The following is a 15,854-nucleotide window of genomic DNA, read 5'->3' on the forward strand; positions in this document are numbered from 1 at the left end:
TTAGTATGGACAATTGAGCTCATTTAAGTACACATTTTCTCATTTTACTAGAAAAAAAAGATAAAATGTCTTCTGATAAGAGAAAATGATACCTGAAATGAGCAACGTTATGTAAGAATCTCTCTTTTGCAGTGTAACAATGAATTTGTTTAAGACAGTTCTGATGAAAGCAATACATTAGTTCGGGATTGCATTCAACATCACAAATGAACAAAAACTTTAACAAATTCTCCTTGTTTTTGTGTGATTTTGTGCAGACCAACGATGTGGCTGGTAACATGTGGAACTGGCTCTACTTTATCCCGCTAATCATCATCGGCTCGTTTTTCATGCTCAACTTGGTGCTTGGTGTCCTATCAGGGTAAGTCATTTTGCATCAGCACACAATTCTATTAATTCGTTGATATACATATCCAATATAATTTGATTATACCCAGTTTGCTATTTGAGTCCCTGCAAAAAACAAACAAACTACCTACTCACATAACCCACCTACAGAACGCAAAACTCAAAAACCTCAACATGAGGAAAATCATGAAACCTTGAGAAGGGACCGCACATGAGATAATCCCCCTTCCAGGATGACCAGGCTGCAGTGACATTTATTGTCTTTTCTGACATTATTTACTTCATTCACTGTTACACTGCTGTCGGAGTTTATAAAGATACAAACCCGTTGCTGGCCATAGTATTCAGGTAAAGCCACAAAAAATATGAGTTTTTACTACTGCGCATGTAGGAGATCGACCCGCCAGCTGGCTTGTTCAGCTGACCACATCCGGTTCAGTAGACGCATGCACAGTGAATACAGTGGAGTCGCGCATGCGTATTACATTACAATGGAATTAGACTGAAAACGTAGATCTCTGAAAATGTGACTGTGTGTGTGTGTGTGTGTGAGATGATTACTTGTATATTAAAAATGGAAAAAATAGGTTAAACAAGTTAATTTCAAATCAGTCTGAGAAATACACAATAACTAAAAGTAGCTTACTTTACAACTTGCATTTAAACTTCCAAAATACGTTTGAAAGCATACTGTATAGATGATAAGAGGTTTGCTGTCATGCAGGTGCACTTGTTACCCTTCAGTTTTGTGAGGTTCTTTGGGGGCGATAACAGCAATCTTGCAGGATTGTTCCGTGTCACACAGCAAGGTGACTTGTTTAAAATCATCCCTGCAAAACGTCAAGCGGCACAAGATAAAATCGGTGGCATGTCAGTATGTGTGATAAATGGTTAGCTTATAGCCGGCTCTCTGTGCAAAAATGAAAACAATGGCCGGTAAGACACATTATTGATGTACATGCCGAGATAAAATTGCACAATAAAACATATCACCACCTTAGCTTACATGTTGAACATTGTGGGCTTTATTTTTGTAGACAGTAAGTGTTGTTGAATCCTGACTTTTATGTCAGACAAAGCTTGCTAATTGCAGTTTTGCCATTTTGATAGACTGACACAAATGAATGTGTTTAAATCAGTGATGAAGAGAGACATTTAGAGAGACATTCAACACGAGAAAAAACAATCTTACTACGTATTTATTTCACTAATACTTTAGTCAGTGTCTGAAACTCATGACAAAAAGTAACTGGACAGCAGGGGAGACAACTTTGAAAATTTGCCTGACCAGCCATAAAGTTGCCTGGCCCATTTTTCACAAGTTGAAACACAATAAGACGACTAATCGCAAAAAAATCCGTTGTTGCAAAGTATTCAGGATTGATAATCAGAAAATATAACAGAACAACACTTTAAAATTAAGTTTATTCTAAATCTACTTATAACATTCATTGCATGTTTTCCATCTGCCATCAGTAGGTACCTGTATTTAATCATCTTCATTCATGAAATGTTTGCGTTCCGTCGTCTTCTACAAGCCACGTGAACTCCTTTGCTTTTAATGTACGTTTACGTTTTGTAGCATCATTAATTTTGTTAGCTTCTTTTGAATCTTTCTTCTGGGGCTGAGGTTTTGGCTTGATTCCTAATCTCATCTCATCTCATCTCATTAGCTTTACCGCTTATCCTTATTAGGGTCGCGGGGGGGCTGGAGCCCATCCCAGCCATCTCCAGGCAGTGAGCAGGGGACACCCTGAACTGGTTGCCAGCCAATCGCAAGGCACATGGGGACAGACAACTCACTCGCTCAGTCACACATAGGGACAATTTGGACCGGCCAATTCACCTGAAATGCATGTCTTTGGAACGTGGGAGGAAACCGGAGTGCCCGGGGGAAACCCACGCAAGCACAGGGCGAACATACAAACTCCGCACAGTAAGGCCGGTTGCTGGATTTGAACCCATGCAGGAGGTTCCCACGACCTCAGAACTGTGCCGCACAAGCGCTAACCACTGCGCCGCCATGCTGCCTGATTCCTAATCACTTCTCCATTTTTCTTGGGTTCTCTGTGGGTCAACTTTGGAAAATGACATGCAAATGCACTACTTTATACGCTCTGGAAAGTACAGAAGCACGAAGTTATTCGATGCAGGCTTCTGATTGGCTGCCGAGCATGCAAATTGCCAAACGAACCGAAATTCTAAAACCGAACGAAGATTTCAAAATCGGAATAAAGCAAACGTTTGATATGATTTGAAAAAAAAAAACCTAAAAGAAAAAAAAGAAAGATTTTTTTTCTCTTGAAAATGTTGTTGGGCGTAGACGTTTTGTAAGCTGTACGCCCGATGTAAAAGATGCACGCCCCGGGCGTCTGGGCAGACATTATTTCAGACACTGCCTTAGTGTTTCTAGTAAAATAAGAAATATTACTTTGTCAAACAAAATATTGGTCCAGTCAAAATGCTTTGTTTTTTTGTTTGATAATTCAATTGTATAATAATAACAACAATAAAAAAAAAGTAAATGTTTCTACTTCACAGAATTTTCCCATCACAGAATTATTTTGGACCGTAAGCCCTGCTTTATATGAGGGTTTACTGTATATATATTTATAATTGACCCTAATGAGGATAAGAGGTTCAGAAAATGGATGGATGGATATATATTTCTTATTTTACTACATTTTGCCCTAGTTTTTATTAAAGTAAGAAAAAAATTAAATATTATAGTTTTAAATCTTTACTTGTCTTCTCAGGCACTGGTTTTCAGACATAAACTTAAGGGCTGTTAAAGCAGGCACTTAGGCTTTTAAAAATTTCCGTAAAATTAGCGTCAATCAAAAAGCATCCATTTTTACTTTTCCTACACTGCAATGAATGAATGAATGAATGAATAAATGAATGAATAAATGACATCAATTGATTTTGAACTTGAAAGGAAACGGAGAGGACTGTACCAAACCCCTCAGATAAGAAATTCCAATCTGTTCCACAAACGCTCCCCTGAGCACCAACTTTTTATTCAATCTCCTACGTTACAAAAACACAACATCACTAACCTCCGTCGTACTGATGGTATTGTCGGATTGGCACGGGACAAACAAAAAGTCAGAAATCTGGTCAATTGCCTGGACAAAGCGTCAAGCCATTACGAAATGAATATCAGCGCAGAAAAAAACAAAAGTAATAACCAACAATCCCCAAGGTGTTACCACAAAAATCACCATCAACTACAAAATTAAATATCTTGGAGCTATCCCATCAGAAGACAGGTCAGGACCAGAAATCATGGCCAGGATAGCAGAAACCAAAGCCGCACTTGCCAGACTTAAACCCACCTGGAGGGACAAGAGATAGCAACGAAATCAAAGATCAGACTCATGCAACTGCTGGCCACTTCCATCTTCCTCTATGCTTGTTAGACATGGAATCGCGCAACAAAACTGGAAAAGAAAACCCAGGCCATGGAAATGCAATGCTACAGGAAACTAAGCCCATGGGACAAACAGAACTGTGAGCTACACCTTTAGAGGGCACCCTACGAAGAACTGTTGTCAATTGTGCGCAGACGTAAACTTCAGTTGTATGGTCACGTCACAGGATAATCAGGACTGGCTAAATAGTTCTCCAGGGCACAGTCCAAGGGGACAGGAGGAGAGGAAAACTGAAAGCTGACAATATTAAGGAATGGGCTTGTGCCAATTTTGCCACAACCCAAAAACAGGCCAGGAACCGTCAACAGGGGAGAAAGCTATCCAGGGTCGCATCCTCATTGGTGCCCCGACAACCCATGCGGGTATGGGATCCGTGAATCGTGAATATTACAAAAAGCAGAGTGACAATTGAATAATAAAATAAAAAAAATAAAAAAAACAGTGATGTATACAGTAATCCCTCGGTTATCGCGGTTAATGGGGACCAAAACCACCCGCGAAAAGTGAAAATCCGCGAAGTAGCGACGCCCCTTCAAAAATGCTTAATTTTTTTTTAATTATTATTTTATTTTATTTTTACTATTTTTTAGACCCAGTTAATGGGGACCAAAACCACCCGCGAAAAGTGAAAATCTGCGAAGTAGCGACGCCCCGTCAAAAATGCTTAAAAAAATAATAATAAAATTACATTTTTTTTTTCTTAATTATTTTATTTTATTATTATTATTTTATAGACCCGCGAAGCTCTGAACGTGGAACCGCGAAGTAGTGAGGTCCCACTGTAATAGACAAAATAATAAACTAGCATCCTATGAAATCTCCTTTGCAGGTGTCCAATACTTAAAACAGAATAAACTTTAGCACCATACCTTTAAAATATTTGGATCCCTCTTTTAACAACATCTACAAAATGTATTGTACGGACAATTATTTGTTTATTATCCTAATCAGGTACGATAGGATTTGTGTAGCCTTTTAAGGAGGTTATGTTTGTATCATGTGCAAAGTAGAGTAAAGCACAGAACTTTCATTCTGTGGCTAATAAAACATTGGGGATGAATAAAGTATCTATCTCTCTCTCTCATTGTGTTAATTCCACAGGGAGTTTGCCAAAGAGCGAGAGCGGGTGGAAAAGAGGCAGGAGTTCCTGAAGCTTCGAAGGCAACAACAAATTGAGAGGGAGCTCACGGGATACCTCGAATGGATCTGCAAAGCCGGTCCGCCCCATTTCCCTACCTGTTCTAATTGTTAAATTCAAAATAATGAAAATGTCTCTTCTAAACTTTTATTCAGAGGAGGTGTTGCTCGAGGAGGAAGACGAGATCGCAGTAGAGAAGTCACCTCTGGATGGTGCCTGGTACAAGAGGAAGCAGAATCTGCCAGGTGACAGCTACTTTTCTCGAGGTGCTTTCAAACCAGTTTATTGTCATGAACTCACTGTGTGCAAGTACAATGCAGAACCACAGATTAATGTAACAAAACTGTGGTCCTTGATTCGGTAAGGATTCAGTACATAAAAAGGCAGGCACCAAGGCAACTGAATCCAGAAGACACGAGGCCCAACAAACTTAATACAATAGACAGGCAATAGATTTGGTGATCCAGTAAGTCCTAGCAGCCCAGTCAATTAAATGGTTCATCAGGCTGGACTCGTAATACAAGAGGTCAGGCAGGGATTCGGTACACTACATAAACTAGAGCTGTGTGACAAGGGTGTTTGGAATGTGACGAGAAATACAATGAACTAGCAAGGAACGAGATTACTGAAGAAGTAAAGAGGAAGAGTTGTTATAGGAAAACAAAACATGGGAGAATCAAGACAAGTAACAACAGCTGTGAGGAACGTGTGAGTGACCAAATAAAGCGAGAGAGAGAGAGAGAGAGAGAGAGAGAGAGAGAGAGAGAGAGAGAGAGAGAGAGAGAGAGAGAGAGAGAGAGAGAGCTTTTCAAAATATTGCCATGCAAGTAGTGTAAATATGGTCAAAAAAAAAGAAAACGTGCACAAAAACAGCAAACAACAATATATTGATTATTTAAAAATCTACCAGCAATAACAATAGTATTGAAGTATCTTATATAATATATTTTTTTAATTTTATATTTCCATGATGACAAGTGAGTCACAGCATCACCGTCCTCCCCTCACTGCACTTTTCTGGTTTACCTTCAGAATCAGGATTGGCCAGTGCACTTTGAAATACGTGCACATGTGTAGCTCATTGATTACAAACAAGTTTTTTTTTTGAAACACTCTAAAATCATTCTTAACTAACTTAATGTAGCCCATTTTTAACAAATAAGCAAAACAAATTGTACATACTTGGCAAAGAATGCTTATTATAAAATATAAGATAGGTGACCTTGTGCTTTTTGGAAAATAAGAACATTTACAAATAAAAGAGGCTAGACTATCTTTAACACAGAATACATATAACAATTTAATATATTTCTAATATCATATTTCCATAAGGACAGCTTCACCTGCCTTCCCCGACTGCACGTCACAGGTTAGAGGGCTGCAGACCGCCCACTTTTAATTTTAAAAGAAAACCGTGACCAAGCAGAGGGTTAACAACCATATTCAAAACGAAACCTTCATCCACAGAAGAAAACATGGTGTCCCCCTGCAATATAGGATTAAAGTTTGTGCTACAACGGTCATCAATAATGCACAACTAATCCCTGAATTTACACCTTACATTCAATACTCGTATAATTCAAAAGAAATGTTTTTCTGGCCACCCGCAAGCAAGTTTCACATGGAATACCTTTGCTGTGTGCCCTGGAAAATATCAGGCACACCTCCCCCCCAAAAATGTTTGTGAGTCTTTTTCGAAGCACATGGCACACTTACATGGAATTAAAACGACAGTAAAAGCTAGGGTTGCATAAAAAACAAACAGTCAGCCCAAAGATAGGTGGGATGGGCTCCAGCACCCCCGCGACCCTAATGAGGATAAGCGGAGCAGATAATAGATGAATGGATGAATTAACATTGTAACATCTGATTTCACCACTAAAATTAAATTCAGCAACAAACAATTAACATGTTAACCACAAGAAGGCACTCGAAAACTACTCTGTTTCTTAAAGGCAGAACAGTTACCATATGCAGTGTCATTTAAAAACAATTCAAACAAGTGTTCCTAATTTTTTCCAAAACGTTAACATAAACAAAGATCATCATTCAAGTCAACTTGATAAATTTCGTATTGTCGCAAGGGCCGCCGTAAAACTAAATTTCTGTCCAAAGCCACAACAAAAGAGTATTGGCAATTAGCGTTCGAAAGCCAGAGTCTGAGATTCTGCACTTCTCTATAGTTTCCTTTTTGCAACAAGCAATTAACATGTTAACCATAAGAGGGGGGCATAAAGGCCGGCCTTACGAGACTGATACTTTCTAATGAAACCTTCCCATTGACTCACACTTGTAATTAGTTTTTGTCCACACAAAAGAGGTTTTTAAACACCAAATACAGATTATAGGTGACAGTGTGATGATTTTTTTTTCGTCCCTTCAGTCCTTAAACGAAGCAAAAACAAGAAAGGTAAAAATGACCTGATTGGTGCTGAAGAAGGAGAAGATCCGTTTGCTGACATCTCAAGTGTTGGTAAGCTTGACATTGTTTTCTGCGCAATTTTGCAGGCTGTTTCTTCAGAGAAATGACCTTTAGAATAAATTTGCCCAAAAAGCCTGTCTTTGACAACTAATGTCATCAAAATGGATCTTAGATCACGCCAGCACAAAACAATATCATTAACCTTAACCCAAATTAGACTGATTAAACACTGTGGCAGGAGCGCAGCTTCCGATGACTGATATTTGTGAGCCCAACATTCTTAAAATGATGACATTCATCTGTGGTGTGAAGTTCAAAAACTGAGTGAAAAAGGATACAAACATAAACCAACCTTAAAACATTTGGGTTGATTATTTATTTTGTCATTTTGAGGAGTGTTTTTACTCGTTTATTTTTCAGTTTTAACCTCAAAAGATGAAGCAAGGCTATTCTTAAAAGAACAGCATGTACTATTTAGCGCCTCCTAATGGTTAAAAAAATGATTTCGTTGTAAAAAAAGCATGCATTTTTTTAACATTTTAAGAGTCCGAACAGAAGAAAAATAAACACCCATCCAGTGTTTTACAAACTCAAAAAGAAAAAGAGCACTCGTTAGAACATAGACATAGCTTTCACACAAAAAAAATTAATTGAATGTTACACTCACTCTTCTTCATCATGTACTCCAGCTCCTCCCGGTTCTCCTTTTGGTCGGGCCAGTGTGAAAAGCAGCAGCAAGATGGACAGCTCGTCTTACTTCCGTCGCAAGGAGAAGAGGATACGTTTCTTTATCCGGCGGATGGTCAAAGCACAAAGTTTTTATTGGATCGTTTTGTGTCTGGTTGGTCTTAACACCTTGTGTGTGGCCATTGTCCACTACGATCAACCTGCATGGCTTACCACAGCGCTGTGTGAGTACTGAAAATAATGCTGTGATTTGCGGAGTGCAGAGAGGACCTTATTTAAAGCCGCAGGCTTAAACAATAATACAAATGAATTAATTCATGTACTTTTCTTACATGTTGAGCCAGGTGCACACCTTCAGCTGCATCGTTTTCAGTTATGCATGTGACAATTAAAGATGGTTTTTGGTTTGAACAATTTTATTAACACTATTAACAGCAAATAAACAATGTGAGGTTTGAACAATTTTTCTCGACAATTTTAACAGCAATTAAGCATATTCACAATTTCGTTATATCTGACAATATGACGTTTTAACAATTTTTTCCGACATTTTTAGATGGTGATTACAAAGATGAGCGCATATTTACTACTGAGCCTAAAGAAAATACTGGTCAGAGCTTCGTCGCATACAATGTGAGCCCTATATTTCTAGACGACGGTTCAAGGGCAATCATATTGTGGAGAATAGTGCCAGATGGCCATACACGTGTGTCTTTTTGTGTTTTTGTCATTAGTGGTTACTGCAGTAAAAGGACCAAATTGCATTCACTTGTCAACGTTGCTCCAATATTAATGGAAACTTCAGTGACCTGAAATTGACGCTGATTATATAGAAAGATAAGCATTACGTTTTTGATAATGTCTTCTTCTGTACAATTCCGAAGTATAAATTTAAGACTCGATGAGTCGGTGAAAAGTTGAAATATTTTGAGTATGTTGGAAATATCGAAAAAAGTACTGTCAAAACCTTTTGCTCCTGTCATGTAATCCATGAATGGTCTTGGCAAAAACAAGGACTAATTTGTTTTATAGGGCGTCACCGCATTGTTTTGGATTTGGAGCGCATGCGTTGTGAAAAAGAGTGACTGTTTTTAACTTAAACGCCACATCATAAAGTTTTCTTTGAGTATCTTCCATGTTGATGAGGGGTTAGTACAAGTAATTAATTTACAATTACGGAAGTTATGATTAATGAAACAATTTAATTGAACTTCTGTGAACTACTCATTTATTTTATTGGTCTACTGTTGCTGGGCAAAAAAATGCTGCCGCCACAAAAAAAAAAAGTAAAAGCTCACTGTTGTTAAAGTTGCAGTGTTTAAAATATAGCAAAAGAAAAGGGGGGATGGAGTCTGGAATTTCCGATAACATGTTCCGATAAAAAACTTTAATCTCATTTTCTGTTCATTCCGGACACCAAAGCCATTAGTTTTAACTGCATTTCAAACACCGCAGCTTTAAATACAGTGCACCGTGCAATTTCGTCAGATTGCGCCAACTGCGGTGCACATTGGGCCCCCTCGGCTAGCACCTAGCAGCTGACTTCTAACTGGTACGGACCTGAAAAAAAATCCTCACCTGTAATAAATTTCTGTGTAAATACTTAGGAAAACTGAGAGCATAAAAATACACATACAAAACGCTGTGGTGGCGTCTAGAATGTTTTATTCGAGAGAAATTTGTCCATGTTTTTTACAACAATATTTACAGTATATAATACATAACAGGAGCAAATGAAATATTTGAACAGTGGGTACTTAATTCAATATTTACTACATACTCACAATATTTCTACCCACAAATCACGTCCTTAATTTATACATCCAATTAAACAGCAGTAGAAGTTCTTTATCCAATACATTACATTTACCTCTAAGAGAATAATCAGTGTCAATATCAGGTCGAGTTTCCTTTACTCCACGAGGAACGATAACAAGCGAATGCAATATGGTCCATTACCGCAGCAACTTCCAATAAAACAAAAACAGAAAGACACGTCTTTATAACACAGCACTCATTCTCGTTTTCACTTTGCACAATGGTAAATATCTGTATTTGTAATTGCAAAATTAATAGTCGCATGATCCAAAAACATGTAACCTAGACAAATAAGGAGGGGAGACGAAAACGGCGCACTCTCACTCTCCAAAACCTCCTGGTCCACAATTCCAACTACGTGCTACGTACTACGTGCTAAACAATTCACCCCTACTTTGGGTCTGCGGCCTTAAATCAAGTCCAGGTCGTACAAAGACAAAATTTAGTTTTGTTTTTAAATTTGCACCACGCGGCTTTTAATCAGGTGTACTCTGTAGTCCAGAATGTACGGCAGCTATTTTATCTGTTTTTCTTTTTCTTGTGTTTGTAACAGACACGGCAGAGTTTGTATTCCTGGGTTTGTTTCTCACGGAGATGACATTGAAGATGTATGGCTTAGGACCAAGGAATTATTTTCACTCCTCCTTTAACTGCTTTGATTTTGGGGTAATTTGCTTTTTTACTAAAAACTGGTACAGGAAGATGATAAGGCCTTAGGATAGAAATGCTTGTTTTTTAATTCACTTCAAATGAAGGAACACTAAACCATGGACACATCTCCTCTTTCATAACATCTAGGTGATAGTGGGAAGTATATTTGAGGTTATTTGGGACATGATCAAACCCGGAGCATCGTTTGGCATCAGTGTGTTGAGGGCGCTGAGACTGCTAAGAATCTTCAAAGTAACCAAGTAAGTTTCTACACCCAAAGATATCTTTTATAGTGATTTTATTACAACTGCTACACGCAAAGGCATGGGTGGGCAAATTACAGCCCGTGGGGCACTAACTTTTAAATCTGTCCTGCCAAATGAAACTGTTGAGATACAATGATAAAATATACAAAACATTTAAGTAAAGGTCCTACTAATGAAAAAAAACAACGTTTGGATTTGGTGCCACTGTTTTCCCCATTGTCTTTCGTGTGTCTTCTTCCTAGTATACAAAATAGTAAAAAAATAAAAGTCAGATCAATAAAAAGGTGTTGATTTGGTTCTACTTTTGTCTTCAGTGTCCCTTCATGTGTCTTCCCCCAATAGAAAATATTGTTCAAATTTTAAAAAGTTATGGTTAGTGTTAAAACTCAAGATTGTATTAGGATGAAGAAAAGATCACACTCAAAGGCCATCTTGATTAATAATTAGCAGGCCCCAAGAGGATACAATTTTTGCAAGAATACAAAAAGCACCTGGATATAATCTTCGGCTACGTTAAGGCACTTTTGAGGATAAAATAATACAAAGGCACATTCAAACTATAATCAAACTATAATTTCCCTTACACGAAAAAAAAATGTGTTGATTTGGTGCTACTCTTGTCCCCAGTGTTCATTTGTGTGTGTCCGCCTTGAAAAAATACTCAATATGGTAAAAGTATAATGATTGTTTGTATAAAATGTCAAAATGTCTTATCTCCATTTTTTAATAGCACAACTGCTTTGTGCATACAATATTATGAAGTATGGACTGTATTCCCCCTTATTTACAAACTGAAAACCGTCTTAAAAGTATAGTAGTGTATTCAAAGTAACAGAATTTTAGTTTTATCTAAAAACATTGGAAAAAAGTTTAGGATAGTGAAATAAAAATAAAAATGTCTGATTGTTTTGTTTTTTGCAATGTGTACAACAGCCACTCAGTTGGCGTGTTGCTCCGTACTATAAACCCATTTAAAAGGAATTTCACTCCTAAATTACTTTCTGTTTAATTCCAAATTTATGTTTAACTGTCCCATTCACATGGGTATTATCTTAAATAAAGAAAACAGATACAAGACTGTGAGTTGGCAAAATTCTCTTCAACAGTCGTCTGTCAACAGAAAAGTGACAATGCTGGAAAACATGTTTTTGTTTTTATATAATTACCCGGTACTCAATTCAAAAATGATTCAAACAATGACACACTGTGTTATTTCTTTTCTGTAAAATCATTTAGACTTAACTATCCACCAGTGACATGCAGTGAGGTTTAAGTCTGGTGAGGCACCGTCGGATTTTCAAATAACTGCACTTACATTTTGTTCATCATGTAAAACGGTTTATTGTCTTACCTTAACTTCTAAATAAAGTCTATGCACTGCTCCTTTTGAATAAAAGCATCTTAGATTGGTAAGTCTCCATTATGAAAAAAATGCATGCAATCAGAAAACAAAAAATTACTAGACTAATTGGCGTGCTGTTATCTTGTAAATATAAATGTATGCATTTATATTGCGCTTTTTAAGTCACTGAAGACCTCCCAAAGCACTTTACATTGTACTTCACACCCATTCACACACACTCACCAATAGCGGCGTCAGCCATGCAAGGCAACCATCTGCTTATCGGAACATTAGGGATTCAGTGACTTGCCCAGAAACACTTCAACATTTAACACGGACCTACGACCACTTGTTCCCAAGACGAGCGCTTTACCTCCCGCTATCACTAATTTGATTGTTTGGGTCTGAGGTTTTCGCCAAATCATAATCCTTGGTCTCACTATCGCCCTCTGCCATGAAGCAAGATAATTAGGTGCCTCACTCTTAATATTTAGACTCTCAGCAGAGTAATACGTTCCTCCATCATAAAAAACAAGTCCGTGCAAAGAAAGATAAATACTGTTAACAATAATTCTATTGTTTGGGGCACAAGTCTGTCTACGTTAGGGTGAGGCATACTCCCACCAGCAGAAGGCCCCAAATGAGGTTTGAATTGGGCACAGCTCTCACACACCTCATGTCATCCTCATTTATCATTTTCACATCCACCACCACGCCACGTTTTATTTCTTTTGTATCTGGTTTAATGTTTCAACATTTTGTTACTTTGTTACTTTATTCCTTGCATTTTCCAATCCCAGTTTGTGTCTTTAATTTTATTTTATTTTGTTGACGTACTTTGTTGGTTTTTTAGTGACCACTTGTTGGTTTGGAACTTCGGTCCTGACTTTCTTAATAAATACTGTCCCTGTATTAAGAACATTTGCCAGCAGTTTCTGCTTCCCCCAAATGGGTCCATCTACCAACAAGTTTTAACAGCCCTAAATCACAATCTATGGTCTCACTATTGCCCTCTGCCAATAGGCAAGAGAATTGGGTGCCTTACTGCGCATCTGCAGACGGTCAGCACAGTAATACGTTACTTACTAATTGGATTAATGATATTCATAATAACTTGTAAATAAATCTGTGATTTTGAAAAATAATATTAAAAAATTGTGACGTTATATGAGAAAAAACACACAATAAATGTGACCATTTAATTTTATATTACCACGAAGCCGAGAGAGGCACACCCTCCTCTGACTGTGCATCACTGCTATCCTTGACTATGACTAAACTTTGTATCATACCTTTGATGAGTTTGTCTTTGTTCTTTTATTTCCTCAGGTATTGGAATTCCCTGAGGAACCTGGTGGTCTCCCTTCTCAACTCCATGAAGTCAATCATCAGTTTGCTTTTCCTGCTCTTTCTCTTCATCGTTGTCTTCGCTTTGCTGGGCATGCAGCTTTTTGGAGGACAGTGAGTATCGTAAATTCTGGATTACAAGCCATTACTTTTTTTACTATATTTAAAACACTGCAAATTAATACAATGTAGATAATCTATTTATTTATGTGTTGGCACAGAAGAAAAGCATGAGCTGCTCTTTTACACAACGCATGTGTTCTAAATACAAAACATTGCAGTGACATCTGGAATCATTTATGATCCCCTCTTAGGGGATACATTTTTCGATCTTTTGGCCAAAATTATTCATATAATCCGTAACAAAATCCAAACACGGGGTTCAACAGTTTAAAATAAAATATTAACAATGACGTGTTTGACCTTTTTAACACTCAATTCATACCTTTCAACCTCAGCCAAAATTTCCTGTTATTAATGATTGCAATTCTACTTATTAGGTGATAATAAACCTTACCAACACATTGCAGCAAGTCTTTACTCACAACTAGACAGACAATGCAGAATGAAAACAAAGATAATTTGTGTGAACAAGTTTATTTTATTTAGCAAATAAATGCTTGATTAAAGATAATATCTGCCAGTGTACCGCAACAATTTTAGCAATCTACGATGACGTTGGTCTCTGCTACCAGTGATCGAAAAAATGAGGGATTAAAACTGAAATCGACAAGACGAGATAGGTCGAACAAAAAAAAGCTTTTAAAATGTATTTCTAAAAAAAAAAACTTTGGTGTACACAATTTGAAATGGTCCAAAAACCTATAAAATACGGGGAAAGCGTATAAGTTGACAGGTATGTTAATTCATACATCCGAACAGGAGTGACGGTTATCTCTAAAAATTGCCACACATTAGCATCAATGTCAGGTCGCTAAGTGTTTCATGCTCAAGGAACGATAACTAACAAATGCAATTTGGTCCGTTGCTGCGGGAACTGCCAGAGACAAAAACACAGAAAGACGTCATTTTATGTCCGTTTTGCTATCTGCCACTCTTCTCCACACAATGGTCGGCCCGGCACTGTCGTCAGGATATTTAGGGCTTATACTTTTACGCGACTCAGCCTTTATTTGCGTTTTTTTTTGTTTTTGGGCACAGTAGCAAATATGTGCTCATCTTTGTAAGCAACATCTTGAATGGTCACATGATACAAAATCACGTCATGTTACGGTAACATCTTCAACCGGTTCCGACTGTCCATTTCCACCTCATTTTTCCCCTCATTCCCTTTCCGCGCTTGATTTAGTACGCACACAGACTGTGCTTGGTTCCTCTTCACTTCCAATTATGAGCTCTCTCTTTACGCAAATACCGCCTCACACACACACACACACACACACACACACACACACACACACACACACACACACACACACACACACACACACACAGAGGAAAGCTACACAACTGCTCAAATTCCCCATCTCTTTGCCCAGCTGACCCTTGTTCTTGTGTGTGGAGCTGGGGCTGACATGTTGTCGCAGCGGGATACTCGCAAAGTAGCAGCAGTGACTGGGGTGGTGCTTTGATATTCAGCTCAGCGGGGCTCCTGTGCTTTCTAATGACGGAAGCACTACATAATCCACCTGACATTTAATCCAGAATACTCCGCTTTTCGATTTTTCTAACAGCTGTATAATAAATGGTTGAAGTTTAGGCGGCTGCACTGCAAAAAAACAAACACCTAATAAGTTTATAGTTTAGTTGACATTCAATCCAAGGAGAGACATCAATGGATTTTGGAGAACCCCAGAAAGCCTAAAACCTGAGATAAGAAGTTCCAACCTGTTCTAAAAGCCCTCACTTGGGCCCTTTCTTTTTATTAAATCTCGTAGGTTACTAACACAGATTTGCCAAAGAGTGTGGATAATCAAGGAACAGCAACATGATTGGACCAGGGTTGGGTAAGGTTACTTTCAGACATGGGACCAAGTCACACATGTGCAAGTCTCAAGTAAGTCTCAAGTCTTCACCTTCAAGTCCCAAGTAAGTCCCAAGTATTTTTTTCTTGGGCAAGTCAAGTCACAAGTCAAGTCCCGAGTCTTAGATTGCCAAGTCCAAGTCAAGTCACAAGTCATAAAAACAGCGACTCGAGTCGACTCGAGTCCAAGTCACTAAGTCTCAAGTCCCCATGTCTGGTTACTTTAACTGGATTACTTTCAATTACTTTTGGATTACTCAAATACCAAATATGCTAATAAAAGACAAAATAAACTAAATATGAATAAAATTAATACATTTTGTGCAGGCTTGGGGAATACATGGAACGGCAAAAATGATGTTGGCAAGCTGTTTGGATTTATTTTCATTTTCTTTCTGTCACATTTTATGTTAGTTT

The 15,854-nt window shown here is 37.9% G+C and overlaps 1 protein-coding gene across 4 annotated transcripts in view; it reads left to right on the plus strand.

Annotated features, from left to right (window-relative positions):
- Positions 1-15,854, plus strand: part of cacna1bb (calcium voltage-gated channel subunit alpha1 Bb) — a 146,978-nt gene that overhangs the window by 31,975 nt on the left and 99,149 nt on the right. For all 4 annotated transcript variants that reach the window (XM_088356094.1, XM_088356091.1, XM_088356092.1 and 1 more), the window contains exons 4-11: positions 258-361; positions 4,884-4,999; positions 5,076-5,165; positions 7,304-7,393; positions 8,032-8,253; positions 10,401-10,513; positions 10,646-10,758; positions 13,436-13,567. In XM_088356094.1, coding sequence (XP_088212220.1) covers positions 258-361; positions 4,884-4,999; positions 5,076-5,165; positions 7,304-7,393; positions 8,032-8,253; positions 10,401-10,513; positions 10,646-10,758; positions 13,436-13,567 — 980 coding nt within the window. The remainder of the gene's footprint in view (positions 1-257; positions 362-4,883; positions 5,000-5,075; positions 5,166-7,303; positions 7,394-8,031; positions 8,254-10,400; positions 10,514-10,645; positions 10,759-13,435; positions 13,568-15,854) is intronic.

Source organism: Urocampus carinirostris, chromosome 16, assembly GCF_059441175.1.
Source record: "Urocampus carinirostris isolate Australia breed hairy pipefish chromosome 16, RoL_Ucar_1.0, whole genome shotgun sequence".
Lineage (NCBI taxonomy): Eukaryota > Metazoa > Chordata > Actinopteri > Syngnathiformes > Syngnathidae > Urocampus > Urocampus carinirostris.